This window comes from Ambystoma mexicanum, chromosome 9 (genome assembly GCF_040938575.1).
Source record: "Ambystoma mexicanum isolate Mex_15411 chromosome 9, UKY_AmexF1_1, whole genome shotgun sequence".
Taxonomy (NCBI): domain Eukaryota; kingdom Metazoa; phylum Chordata; class Amphibia; order Caudata; family Ambystomatidae; genus Ambystoma; species Ambystoma mexicanum.
Genome location: NC_090931.1, coordinates 834,830,055 through 834,844,740, shown reverse-complemented (window position 1 = coordinate 834,844,740; position 14,686 = coordinate 834,830,055). Strand labels below are relative to the sequence as shown.

At 45.2% G+C, this 14,686-nt stretch overlaps 1 protein-coding gene across 21 annotated transcripts in view; it reads right to left on the bottom strand.

The window, feature by feature from the left end:
* Positions 1-14,686, bottom strand: part of UNC80 (unc-80 homolog, NALCN channel complex subunit) — a 3,486,058-nt gene that overhangs the window by 2,264,128 nt on the left and 1,207,244 nt on the right. For 20 of the 21 annotated variants that reach the window (XM_069615884.1, XM_069615886.1, XM_069615890.1 and 17 more), the window contains one exon: positions 14,257-14,355. The exons of the other annotated variant lie outside the window; for it this stretch is intronic. In XM_069615884.1, the coding sequence (XP_069471985.1) occupies positions 14,257-14,355 (99 nt within the window). The remainder of the gene's footprint in view (positions 1-14,256; positions 14,356-14,686) is intronic. 21 annotated transcript variants of the gene reach the window in all.

Below are 14,686 nucleotides of genomic sequence, written 5' to 3'. Positions count from 1 at the left end.
TGAGGTCGGTGGATCAATCTTCTCACTCGACAAACTGACCACTACTTTTTTCGAGCTAGGCAGTTTTCCGACTCCTTGCTCTCAGGTTTTTCTGTAGCTCCCACAATTCGCTTGGGGGGTTTTATCGGACAGTCTTTTAGGAAGTGCCCTGATTGTCCGCAGTACAAACATAACTGCTGTTGCCTTCTCTTGTCTCTTTCAGCTTTTGTTAACGGTGGTCGTATGCCTCCGATTGCATTGGCTTTGTGGTATTCTCTGACGTGTGTGGAGTTGCATCCTTGGTTCGAAGATACACGGCCCGTGTCTCTGATCTGGACCGATCTGCTTTCCGATCTTGTAGTCGATGATCTAGTTGCACCACCAGGTTGATAAATTCACTACAGTCACTAGGTGGATCAACCACCTGAGCCAAGACGTCCTTCAATTCCCCTTGAAGGCCTCAGTGAAACAATGTGGTTCTCTTGTCTTCAGGCCACCTGGTTTCAGCCACCAGCCTATTGTATTTGTATTTGTTTTATTTGTATAGCGCAAACCAGGCCCTCCGGGCGCATATCTTAGCAACAATGGTTACATAGTATACCGACATATCAAGTAACATTTAAATTGACATAGTAATCAGCAGCATTGATATTTTGTACATATATACATAGGTGAACAAGTATTCACAGTGCAGCTTGGACCTCAGATGTGACTAGCCAATGTTTGGCTTTGTATTTGAGGAGATTCAGAGAAGGAAGGTTTCTGATAGTAAGGGGGACAGAGTTCCATAATTTGGCTGCACGAACTGGGAAGCTGGATCCACCGGCTGTTTGGAGCTTGTATTTAGGGATCGTTAGGTTCTGGTTGATGGTGGATTTTAGAGATAGAGATGGTGTATAATGCGTGAACCGTGAGGAGAGGTAGATGGGGGCCAGGTTGTTCATGCATTTGTAGGTTAGGGCAAGCGATTTTAGAGAGATCCTTTGGGTGACTGATAGCCAATGAAGGTTCTTCCTCGTTTCCAAGATGTGGGCCGATCTAGGGATATTCAGGGCTGCTCTAATGGCGTTATTTTGTATGACCTGGAGTTTGTCTAAGTTGCCTTGACTGGTGCCTTGATACAGTGCATTACAGTAGTCCAATTTGGACATGACCAGAGTTCTAGCAAGGATTGTGCAGTTATGAGTGGACAGAAAAGGGCGGCATGCTGTGATCAGCTTGCAGGTGTAAGCAGCGGCGGCCGCAACTGCATTTGTTTGTCTGTGGAGGGAGAGCATGGAATCGAGGTAGATTCCGAGCGTTTTGGTATCTTTGGAGACTTTTATGGGATTTCCATTGATGTTGAAGGAGTTGAACAATGGGTTCAGCTTGTTAAGTCTTTGCTGTGTGCCTAGGATGAGGAGCTCTGTCTTGTCGTCATTGAGACAGAGCTCATGTTGTGCCATCCAAGTTTGGATGACGAGGTATATGTCATTTAAGGCTTTCGAGTCTACCGTGTAATAGCCCGTGATGGGGATGAGTATCTGAGTGTCATCGGCATAGTTAGTGTAGGTGACACCCAGATAGTCAAGCACATCAAACAAGGGTTTAGTGAAAACATTGTAAAGGGTAGGGGATACACAAGATCCTTGGGGGACTCCACAAGGGACTGGTGCGAGGTTGCCGGCGGCGGTGGGCGAGAATACCCTCATCTGTCTGTTATCCAAGAAGGATTGAATCCAGTTAGTGGCCTTGTCAGAGAAATGGGCGGCCGTTTTCAGGTGGTGACAGAGGATTTGGTGGTTAACCAAATCGAAGGCTGCTGATAAGTCTAATAGTAATAGCAGGGCTAGTTTGCCTTTGTCTTTAAAGTCCTCAATTTGGGTTTTGAGATCTAGGAGGGCTGTCTCAGTACCGTGCTTAGGTCTGAAGTCGGATTGTCTCGTGCCTAGTAGATTGTTTGTTTCCAGGTAGTTTTGTATCTGAAGATACGCTGCTCTATCTAAGATTTTTAGCAGAAATGGGACCGTCGTGATGGGCCTGTAGTTGGTTGGGACCTCCGGATCTAAGGTGGTTTTTTTTAGGAGGGGATGACCGATGCATCCTTCAAGTTGTTGGGGACCACTCCCGATTGAAAGGAGGCATTGATAAACGTGGTGATATACGGTGCGAGGTCATGAGCTGATTCCTTAATGATCTGGGCTGGACATGCGTCCCCTTGGCAGTTGGAGGGTTTTAAGTTGCAGATAATTTTTTCAATTTCCATAACAGAGAGCGGTGTGAAGCTGAATGGCGCCGGGGAGTCAGGGGTGGTTATTTTAGGTGGCAGGGTGTTGCTGAATGTAGGAGTGTGGAGGGAGTTTTGTTTGGCGTTAATTTTGGATTGCAGTGTGGTTATTTTGTTGAGAAGTGCGTTTTGTATATTGTTGCACCAAGTGCTGTCTTTGGTACACACGTCAAGGACAGGGGAGGGGGATTCTAATTCTTTGAGGATTTTAAATAATTCTATTGTGTTGGATTCTGCTTGGGATCTGCGTGAATTATAGGTCTCTTTTTTAGCTTGAAGGATAGCTTCCTTATAGTTAAGAGAGGTGATCAGTAGGGAGGCTTTGTTAGCTGGGCTGGGATGACTTTTCCAGAGGGCTTCGGCCTTACGCTTTTCTTTGCGCAGCAAGTTAAGCTCCGGAGTGAACCAGGAGTTTAGGTGGGACTGTTGTTTGGCTTTGCAAATTTTTAGTGGGGCTATGCTCTCAATGGCTTTGATCATCAAGCTGTTGAAGGCGTCTACTAAAACAGTGGGGTCCTTGTCCTTATGCTGAGAAGCGAAAGTGTTCAGGCAAGGGAGGATAAGAGGAAGCAATTTCTCCCTGGCAATATCCTTTTTATTTCTGGTGGGTACGGCAGGGGCTATAATAGGTGTGGGCTGGGGGTTGGAGGCTGGCAGGAGGAAGGTAATAACATGATGGTCAGACCAAGCACAAGCATTGTTGGAGATGACATTAGTATTGCAATTTAGGTCAGCTAACCAGTCGAGCGTTCTACCCTTGTTATGTGTGGGTTCACGAATGCGCTGCTGGAAGCCTAGATTGGAAAGGGTAGTGTCAACTTCAGAGGCCATGTGGTCCTTGGGATCAGAGAGGCCGAGGTTGAAGTCACCTAATAACAGTATTTGGGAATTTGGCTTGGTATTAGCCGACACGGTGGAAGCAACATCGTCAATGAATGAGCCCAGTGGACCTGGAGGTCTGTACACAAGATGGAGTGTTGCTGTGTTGGTAGGAGAGAAAGTTTCACTGATAGTGATTCTGCGGAGCTGAATTGTGTGTTGTTGGCCGCTCTCATAGTGATCTTGTCTCTATGTATGAAGGCGACTCCTCCTCCTTTAGACGCGTTGGAATGACGGTCATTTCTAATAATAGTATAACCCTTGGGTAGGGATAAGGCGAGGAGTGGGCCAGAGGCATCATGTAGCCAGGTTTCGGTAATGGCCAGGAAGTCAAGGTTATGGACAGTGATGAGGTCAGCGATGTCAAGGGCATGGGCCGTAAGGGATCTTGCATTAATAAGGGCTCCCTTTAGCGCTGAGGTGGGTGGGGTGGACGGGGTGGGTCTGGGTGCTACAGGTTTGTTGGGCTGTGAAGGAGCGGAGTGATTGCGCTGAATACAGGGTGGTCTGGGCAGTCTGGATCTAAGTCTGATATTCCTATGTTGTGGTGTGCATGGGAGGTTAGGTGTAGGTTTGGTTACAAAGTGCTTGAGCCACAGGGCTGTGTCATTAAGGTAGGGTTTCGAGGGATGGTCCGAGCAGTGGAGCATGGTGGAAGGACGAGTATGTTGGTGGTTGTGGTGTGTCTTAAAGATAGTAGTAGGGTAGCTGCTAGCAGTAAAGGATAAAGATCCTAAGATGACTATGTGGGTGAGGTAGAGGCTAGTATAGGACATCGACTGCATCGACTGCATGTCGTGATTAGTTGGTTCACAAGTAACTTGTGGTGTGGTGCCAGTACGTGGTAGTAACTGTGTTTGCACTAATGCAGTGAGGCTACAATTAGCAGTAGTACGAATATCATTTGGGCTCAATGCTAGGGCATCTAGATTCAAATACTGCACATTAGGCTACAAACAGCAGTCTACGGAAATCATTTGGGCTCAATGCTAGGGCATCCAGATTCAAATAATGCACATTTAGGCTACAAACAGCAGTCTACAGAAATCATTTGGGCTCAATGCTAGGGCAACTAGATTCAAATAATGCACATTAGGCTACAAACAGCAGTCTACGGAAATCATTTGGGCTCAATGCTAGGGCAACTAGATTCAAATAATGCACATTAGGCTACAAACAGCAGTCTACGGAAATCATTTGGGCTCAATGCTAGGGCATCTAGATTCAAATAATGCACATTAGGCTACAAACAGCAGTCTACGAAAATCATTTGGGCTTAATGCTAGGGCATCTAGATTAAAAAAAAAGGACATTAGGCTACAAACAGCAGTCTACGGAAATCATTTGGGCTCAATGCTAGGGCATCTAGATTCAAATAATGCACATTAGGCTACAAACAGCAGTCTACGGAAATCATTTGGGCTTAATGCTAGGGCATCTAGGTTCAAAAAAATGCACATTAGGCTACAAACAGCAGTCTACGGAAATCATTTGGGCTCAATGCTAGGGCATCTAGATTCAAATAATGCACAATAGGCTGCAGATAATGCCGGTTAGACTACAGTCAAAAGAGCTGCAGGAACATTTGGGCTCAGACAAAGGCTACAGTCAGCAAAGTCTTACGTGTAATTCGACTCAATGCACTGAAGTGTCAACTATGAAATAATAGTTTAGGTGGATAGACCTGTGATGACTGCAGATGAGCATACGGTTAAGCAATAGCGGAGAGAGCAGTGTACACAGAGGCTCGTGGGGGAAGTGATGACAGGCATAGAGGGAAGAGCAGGTGAAGAGTACAAAGTACGGCACAAAAAGTTACAGAACCGAACGAGCGCCAAGAGGCAACAATCAGCAAGGTGCTGAGACTCGTTATGTGGTATGGATAGCTCACGTGTGCACTGCGGTGCAAGATGGGGGCGTGAATTATGCAAGAGCGATTTTTTGTAGCTTTGCAGCCAACTTAAGGTAGGGCAGGAGTACCTTAGTGTTGTTGGCGGGATGGGCAGCAGGACATGGCCCTTGGCCCAACGGCCCAGGACAGGCTTAAGACAGGAGCCGAGCCTTGTTGGGTGAGCCTTAGTGGGTGTTGCCGGCGTTCGCCTGCCGGCGTCTGGTTGGCTCTGGAGTAGCGAGAGCAGGCCAATCGGGTCGCAGGGGGATGTGCCTGGTGAAGGTTAGGCCCAGCCAGCCATTACCCTTTTCGGCACGGCCATCTTGGAGTGGCTAGACCTCGTGGCAAGTAATGGAGGGTAGCACTGAGATGGTGTGTGCCGGCTTTAAACAGTGAAATTACACTGCTGGGGCACAGCGGGTGCACTTGGGGCAGTTACAAAGGGCAAATAGGCATATTGCAGCGGCATCCGTTGTAGCTGGCGATTTTTCGATTTTTGGGGCAAACGTGCCCAGAGGCCTACCTTATGGCAGGTGATGCCCCCGACCCTCTCCAGAGGGAGGGAACTGCTCCTGCAGTGTGGGGAAGGCACCGGCTCCTCCGAGGTGCGGCTGAAGGTTGCTATGTATTTTAGTAAATCCCGATTCCCCTGCCGGAGTGAGAACAGTTTGTTGTCTACAGCTTGTTCATGGGTGTGTCGAGCAAAGAGCTTTTCCATTTCCCTTTGGAAACCCCCAAAGTCACATAGTAACGGATCATCATAGCTCACAAGCGGCACTGACCAGTCTGCTGCACTTCCGCTCAGATATGACAAAATAAATGCTACTTGTGCCTGGTCGTTAGGGAATGCGCCCGGTCTGCAGAGGAAGTGAAGACGACATTGATTCATAAATGCAGCATACTTCCTTGGGTCACCTGAAAACCGTACTGGCGGTGCTAACGGTATTGCTCCGGGTAAGGTGATTTTTACTGGAGCGGCAGATGACGTGGTTGCCTGTGCTGGTGGATTATTCCCGGGTAATGGAGTTTGTTCGGCCTATGATTGCAGTAATCGCCTGCTGATTTCTTCGGTGCGATCCATGGTGACGACAAGATCCCTTCGCAGGGTATTAGTCTCTTGCCTAGCCGAATGCAGTTCGGCACATAATTGTCCTAATAACTGGGCCAGTTGGTCCATTTCTGAAGTCTCCATGGCGCCCAGGCGGATAATGTTATAGAGCCTTTGCGTTATGTTACGCTCACCTGGTATCCACGGGGACGCCCTTATGCCCTGGTTGCCGGATTCACCCTGGACCCTTCCCGATTCTGGATGGTGCCTTCTATGGAGGTCGGGCCTGAAAACACAGAAGGACTGCACTTAGGAACAGATTTCGTATCCTCTCCCCTGCACCCTGGATTCGATCTGATGGCCCACTCCTCACCTTGTTGTGATGTCTGGCATGCTCTCCGTCCTGCCTTCTGTGCAGGGGCGCATAGTTTTCTGTGGGTTTGAGCGCCCGAGTTAGTAAACTTCACTGGTGCTAACCCATTCAAGTGTCTTTAAAGATAGCAGTCTTAAAATGTCCTTGCTTTCCTTTCTTGCGATTAATGTCTTTTCCTAATTTATTCCCCCTTAGGTGCACAGAGGTTCGGTGGATGCGCAGCTTGGATCGGCTCCTACCAGGATGATGGACGCAGGAGCGTATGGTGTATAGTAGATTAAGCGCGAAGTGCGGCGCGGTAATGTCTTCCTTTGCCAACCTGTATTCTTTATTCCTTTTCAGGTCGTGAAGGTCTTTCTTGGCGTGTGAAGATTTCCGGAGCGGAGCAGGACAAGAAATGCCCAGCCAGGTGAGGTTCTCATGGTTACTGCCGTAAATGCCGTGAGTAACCTGTTTTAACGTTGTCCTTCTTTCTCTGTCCCTCCAGGTGCTTCGTTCCGGTGCGTGCCTGGTGTTCCGATGATTCTGCCGACTGGATGGAAGACCGCAAGCAGCAGGAAGATGGATAATAGAAGGATGGAAAGTTGCAGGTAAGCAGAGACTGCTAATGATGTTCTTTTGTCTCCTCTGCAGGTCCGCTGTTCAAGGATCGGCGGATTCTGGTCTCAGGACACGATGAGCGTCACGCTGCTGGCTGCAGAATAATGCAAAGCACGTTCTGTAACTTGGGTGTGGTTTATATAGCCCTCTAGTAAAGTAGTCCAGGTAAAGTAGCCCGGGCTACCACACCCAAAACACTGCACCGCAGAGTCTGGTTCTAGGAACTAGTCTGTGTGGGTGCCTCCATGTTGGCTACAGGCCTCCAAATGAAAAAGTAGTCCCTTCAAGACAGTGTTTCAATCTGAACATGAGCCTGACACCAGGAATGACTCTAGGAGAGTCCATGAGGATAGTGCAAGGCCCTTGGGGCCCCAAGTGAACATTGAGTCTTAACCCTACCTGGCATTTGACCATGCCAGTGGGGTTTTGGGTCACGGGTCGTGACACATATGGGGAGATCTCCATAGACCTGCCTGGCGCAGATCCTATGGAACAAGGTGGGTGATTGCAAGGTGTTCTCCTTGAAAGAAACCTCTTAATTGGCTGTTCAGTGCCAATCTACTACCCAGTTCTTAACTCCTCAACCTCTATAACTTTTTCGAGGTGGAGGCCTTACATAGCACTGACTCAGTAGGCATAGCTGACCTGCACACTTTTAGACTTTTAACTTTATAGTGTTTACACGCGGAGCACTTACCTTTGGCGTGGTCCCTTGGATGCAGTTATTCCATAACTTGTGTGTTCTTCCAAGGGAATTTAGTATTGTACTCAAGAGCAGAATGTAATGGAATATTTTCTATCAGTTAAATCGCTAGCTAGAATTCAAAGTATGCTGTGAATTAGAAATTCCATAGGAAGGATGTTATCGTAATCCTCCCCACTCTCCTAACTATAGGCCTGACGGTGGAAGGGTAACTCCGTCGATACGCATCAGGGTGATGATTCCAGGGTGCTTCTCTGCCTCCGAAGAGACTTTTTCCAGTTCAGAACAAAGCAGTTGTTTGGCGTTGAATTGAAAAAGGGTATTCTCTGCTCCAATTGCATGCAACCAAATGATTGCAGAAAAATACAATCTGAGGTATTTGATGTGTGCGGGATTATGGGTATCTGTAAACATAGAGTAAGGATAATAAGACAGGAATGCCCCAGTTAACAACCTTTTTTCATGAGGAAAAAGCAGGGTCAGACATGAGACCAAGAGGCCCTCACAGTCTTATGCAAAGCTTGTGGGGTTGGGAATTTTTGAGGGTTGGTGGGTCTGTGCTGGAGTGAATCTGGCAACGAGACATTGGGCCGCATTACAACTCAGGCGTTAAGGGGTAACACCGTCGTTAACCCTTAACGCCTGATTCCGATTTAATGGGTGCTTTTAGCAGCCGTTAAAATACATGGCGCTAAACCGCCTTGGTGCTAATTACGCCACCGTAATTTACGGTGGCGTAATTAGCGCCTTCCCCACTCCCATTATGCCCTATGGGGCAAAAATGGGAATGGGGAAGGGTAAAATGGGAAATGGGGATTTACCGCCCCACTCACCTTGGAATGGGGCGGTAAATCCGCCATCCACCATGGTGTAAACGTAGTTTACACCATGGTGGTAAAGTTGGCGTACTTACCGCCTGGGTCGTAATGACCCCCATTGCCTTAGAGAGGTAGATCTGGATGTTGTGATCCGGCAATCTAAGAGTGGAAAGAATAAACGTCTGTTAGTTAGGACATGCCCTCTGTCAGTGTATTGAAATTCTACATGCAATAGAATGAATAGGTCTTCCTGGCTTTGTCAGTCCTAAAATGATTCCCAGGTACAGTAGAGCAAGGAAGATTTACTGAATTTAACACAACCATCAACCTCAAGCTTTCCTGAAAAGGTACATTTCCTTGCCGCCACAATAACAATAAAAGATGGGCAGCTACAGATCTTAGTATGTCGCAAACCAACAAACTGGGCCAGTTATTTCAAGAGTGAAAGCTTAATAAACCGTGAATGCAACCACGGTAATGTGAGCAGCCAGATTGGCAGGACAGCATGGAACCCCTGGAGCAACCGTTTTTGAATACAGAGCAAAAGAAGCCAAATGCTGAACCCACTGGTAGTCAAATGCAATCCAGAGTTGGAAACCCACTGCAAGATTGCTAAGGAACTACAACCCATTGTGCAACAAGATGAATGTGTGACACCAGTCAATCTGAAGGCAATGATGGTGAGAAGCAAACTACAATAAAATATGCCTAACCTGCCCACATATCAACATTTCAGGTACAATAAAGATGCCCCGCAAAGGGCAGGACTACACAATTCTTGGGTGTTTTACATGTGCATTCACATGTGCAGACCAACTTGTTGGCGCCTCTCAGGAATCGTTAAATCCAAAGATATAAAAAAAAAAACCTTGGTTTAATGATGTCATTATCTCCATCGGACCGCAGAAACGTGCTGCGGAGCGTGATTAGTACAAAAATCCATCTGATCTCACTCTAGCCACCTATAAGACCCTTGTTAAACAATACAAGTATGCCATCATAAAAGCCAAGTCTGATTCTTATAACAGTAGAATTTAGAATGCTAAATCTGATTCCAAGGAACTGTTCTCAATATTAAGTGAGTTCAAGAGCAAACCTCCTCCGCTTCCATTCCCGTAAAAGATAAACTGTGGTGTCAGGCCATTCATGATGTCTTCGTTGAGAAGGTCATCATGCATCAAACTAACACCCTACGGGTCAGGGACTTGTGCTCACTACAGGAGATAGCAGCTGTAGCTCACAAAGCAGTGGTTTCTCCACAGGTCCAATCATTTGTTTTTGATTTCACCCCCTGTACCGAATCATTTGTGTCAGAAACTATTGCCGCCATGAAGCCTACCTACTGTCATAGTGACGCATGCCCAGCGAGTCTGTTTATAGGATGTCGAGAAACCTTAAGCCGGTAGGTCACTAAATTCATTAATCGTTCATTCCTTGAAGGTAGTGTTCCTCTCTTCCTAAAAGAGGCCTGGGTAACTCCCCTACTAAAAAAGGAATCTCTGGATCCCTTCATCCCAGATAATTACTGGCCGATCACAAATGTGCCGTTTCTGCTGAAGGTTCTGGATAAAGTGGCACATTTGCAACTCCAGAACTATGTTGAGGCTTATAACATCTTGCTTCCTTGTCAATCTGGGTTTAGGAAAGGCTTTGGCACAGAGACGGCTATACTGGATCGCAAGGCCAACTTGCTCCAGAATATCGACCAGGGTTTTTTATGAGCTTTGATGCTGCTAGACTTATCTTAGGCATTTGATCTTGTAGATCATGATCTTCTTGCCGAGAGACTTCAGTCAGTTGCGGGCTGCTCGCCCAAAGGGGCTCTTTGGATTGTTTCATTTTTGGGTCTAAGGACCGCACGAGTAAGCGTGGGTGATGCTTCCTCTGCCCCTTCCTTTATTACCTGTGGCGTCCCTCAGGGGTCTTGCATTGCTCTGATGCTGTTCAACATCTATATGATTCCCTTTCTGCTCCTGGTACTTGGCTTGGGTGTGTTAGTGGCAAACTACGCTGATGACAATAAAGTCATCATTAATCTTTCAGGCTCATATCTTGCAGACTCAGAAACTTTGAGGGCTATTTACAGGATTCTCTGGTTTTAAATGCAAGCAAAACTGAGATCCTTATCGTCGCCCCAAGCCAAAAGTAGAGATCTCTTTCAGGAGAGTATGCAAAGTTCATAATTATGGACACGCCTATTGTAGTGCAACAAAAAGTAAAAACCCTCGGTGTGATTCTGGATGCTGAACTTTCCATGCTTCAACATGTGGCCACTGTTAGATCCGCCTGTGGTCTGATAAATAAATTGTTACACAATATATAACCCTTTCTTATACAAAAGAACTTTGCGACTTTAGCCTCAGTTGTTGTAAACACTTGGCTAGATTACTACAACAGCTTGCTTAGTGGATGCGCTATTTTTGTTATAGCCACGCTTCAGGTCACTCAGAATGGTGCAGTATGGGCGGACTCGCTCTCATGTCACTTTGGCCAGAAGACCCCTACACTGGTTACCAGTGAAACATCGCATCAACCACAACATTTTAACACTAACTCACAAATGTGTGTTGAATGCTGCCCCTGAATATCACAAGGTCCGCATCCAGTCATTTGTTCCGGGTCGTTCACTCAGATCACAACAGCATCATAGATTGATTCAACCAAGGTTTAAGCTGGTGAAGGCAGGTGGGCGCAGCTTCAATTCCCAAGGTCCCTGCGCCTGGAATGCACTGCCACGTAGTATTAAACTGGTTGACCCATCCTCAAAGTTTAAGAAGGCTCTGAAACTAACTTTTTTAACCTTTCACCTGATTAGTATTAAATTTGCCTTTTTGGTCTGCCTCCCTTGACTTCTGAGTTTCATCCATGGCCTTCTTAGTACTCTGTTGTGTACTTTCTTGTTATGATTGTTTGTCTGTTTTCTGTTGTTTGCGCGGCCTGTGGCCTGAGGACTTGTGGCACGATGGACTCAAAATGTTAAATAAATTGTATACTTGATTATGAAAGGCCCTCGGCGGGACTACATTGTAGTCAACTACATAAACAAATGAACTTCAACTCTTGGAATGCCAAGAGAGATATGCACAAAGAAGAGCCCATTAGTTAAGCATTTTTCGGAAGTAAATCATACACTTAATGATTTTTAAATTGCTGTACTCAGGCGTAATTTCAGGACTGATGAAGTCAGGACGGCATATGAATTCAAATGCATTAATAAACTGACAGGTGGCGTGAACAGACATCACAGTTTCATGAGTGACTATCCCAACTAAAAGACTCCCACTCTTTCAATAAATAGAGATGCAGGGATCACGACATTTAAACTGAACACTTCTATCAATGTTTCCAAAGCAGCTCACTAGCATCTGACTGACACTACACCAGCCCACCAGCCTCTCTAAAGCAATGGCTCACTACTAGTCTCACTCCAAACCAGCCCCATCAGCCTTAAAAAAGGCACAGCCCCGTAAGGTTACTAGAGACATGAGAGTGCCTCTGTCTCATGTCAGAATCCACTCTTTCCATATGATATTAATGAAACACAATCCCAATACGATATTAGACACAAATGTATCACACTAGGCTCCATGAGTCAAAGGTCTAACACATGAATGGTTGCGCTCCCTCCATACCGGCCTTCTAGAGGCACAAGCCTGATTTGTGGATGATTGTGCCAACACTGATCTTGCAAAGCATCCCGAAGTTCAACTAGTCTGCAACTATCATGACTGACATTATCCCATACTCTCCTGCCTTCCTGACAGCACTCAAATAAGGTACGCTGTTTTTATTTCGTTCCCTTCTGTTTAGCTCCACTGACCTGTCCCTCAATTAGCAAACCAGTGTACCATTGAAGTCTACAATGTGTGGGAGTTCCAACATCTGTAATGCATGCCTCTCTGAACCAAGTACAAACCAGGCACACAGACAGACACATATGAGGGCTATTTAAGCTGTCATGTTGTAATATTTTGCAAAGGCTTTCTTTCATCCCTGCCTAAGGAAGTGGTCAAGACCACGAAAGCTCGCAAATAAATGACTTTGTATGCCTAATTGGACATGCCAACGGTGAGGTTACTGCAGAGTTCAAAGGAACTTTTCCCCAAATCTAAGAAAAGTTCACAAGATTGTAAGTTACACCTGAACTCACACTTGAAGTACTTCATAAGGCTCTGTTTAATTTTAATACTCAGGCAAGCTACCTAATATTTTAAGTGACTGCTGTGAATAAGTGGTGCAGTGTGAGTTAAGGTGTTACTTATACTCAGATTAACTTTGTATAGAAAAAGTTTGCAGATTTTTCAGTTTATCGGTACAAATCTTTTATAGTCACAAAACTTAATTCCCTATAAAAAACATACTTTTCATATATATACATATGTGATTTGTGGTATAATGTGATTTGTGGTTACATTTGTAGTGTATAGTGTGACGAACTTAGTTTGTATTAGGAAATCAATACATTTGGACTGAGTGTTGGTACCTTAAATTTGTCATGCCAAATATTTGTAAACTTTAGATTTTGTTCACTTTGGATTATACCTTAACTTTGGCATTCCCATTGTCGGCAAACTTCACCTTGTTGTAGACAGTCAAATTAAACTCTTTATATAGATGAACCTAAGCGTTCCTAAAAATTCTGAATTATTCACCTCACGGTGTAGCTGTGCACTGACCCCATTCAAAAGTGAGTGAAAATCAGCTGGCTCGAGACTGCATGCCAAAGAACTGAGATAACTCCGTAGGTTCAAAAAGAAAGAACAGTGTAAGTGATAATAATAATCCTATGCTATTTGATGATTGAGAATTCATTCTGAGTTACCCATACAAGGGTAATCTGTAATTGTGGCAGGCCCTCATTCCCCCCCTGACACATATCTCCTTACCCTTTATGTTATTGCAGAATAAACCTCAATGATGCAGCGCTCTGCTAATTCCGGCTAAGTTTGTGCATAAGAAAACCATGTACATACTTACATACACACTAAGGGAAATGATACCAAAAGCAGTGGTATCCACCAGGTTTGGTAACACTGGCAATTAAGGTGCATCTGAAGTAGTCAAACCACTATTACCTCAGGTACAAGGAAAAGGAAGGGCAATGCTCTAATCCTCATCACATGCCCACAACAGGATGTTGCTGAATGAGTGGACTGGGGATTACATCGTAATCTTTCACTTGAACATCATGTAATGGATGCGTATGCGAGGATAAGAATGTTTCGATGGAAACTCAAACAAAGCGGTTGCTCCCTGTCTTTCCTGGTCACAAATCAGAAATGAAAACACATGTAAGGCAAATGGCATCCTCTATGTGCACCAGAAATCTCTATATGGTGAATATGCAATACTACAATTTAATTGGTGCCCACTGTTACTGTTATTCCGAATGAGCAGTTAGTATTATAAAGTAGATACTTTGATATAATGCAGATTTTCTCTTTGCATTTTAGAAAAAAACATGTAATACCCCAAAATGGCACATTCCCCACTTGCAAGAAGGCCCCAAAAGGTAAATAAACAGGGCTACTGATTTTGTCTTTGAGTTTCAACATTGAATTGCCAAGTATCTGGACTGATATAGAATGTCATCACACATGCCTGCAGTAATAGACCTCTACTGGTAACCTCTCTATAAACCAGTATCTGGCCCCAGGAATATAGGGAAGCATGATAGGACTAAAAAATGGTCTACTTACTGCTCTGGAGACTGCGGGGGGCGGCTGGAGATGTAACTACGGCACTCATCAGGGGCAGACGAAACATGGCCTTTGTCCACAACACTTCCAAACTCTGGTCTGAGCAGACAAGTCATCCAATCAAATAAAATATTAGTTAACAACGTAATCTATCTCATGTTTTATTTTTTCCATGCGCGTAATCTTGTTTATATAGCAAAATCTTCATTAATACACCTTAATCTGTCTGCGTGACAGCTCTCAATGTTTGCCTTAGAAAAGAAGTCTAAAACCAACTAGATCAGGATCGTCCTTTGGAACAGGGAAGTTTGCCTGTGTCCTTTGTGCTCCATTTGCATACAATGACATCTTTCACTATCCTTTAGGAGGGGCTACAATTTGATAATAATATCATTTTTTCAAAGCTATTGTAGTTTCTGTTTCAGTAACA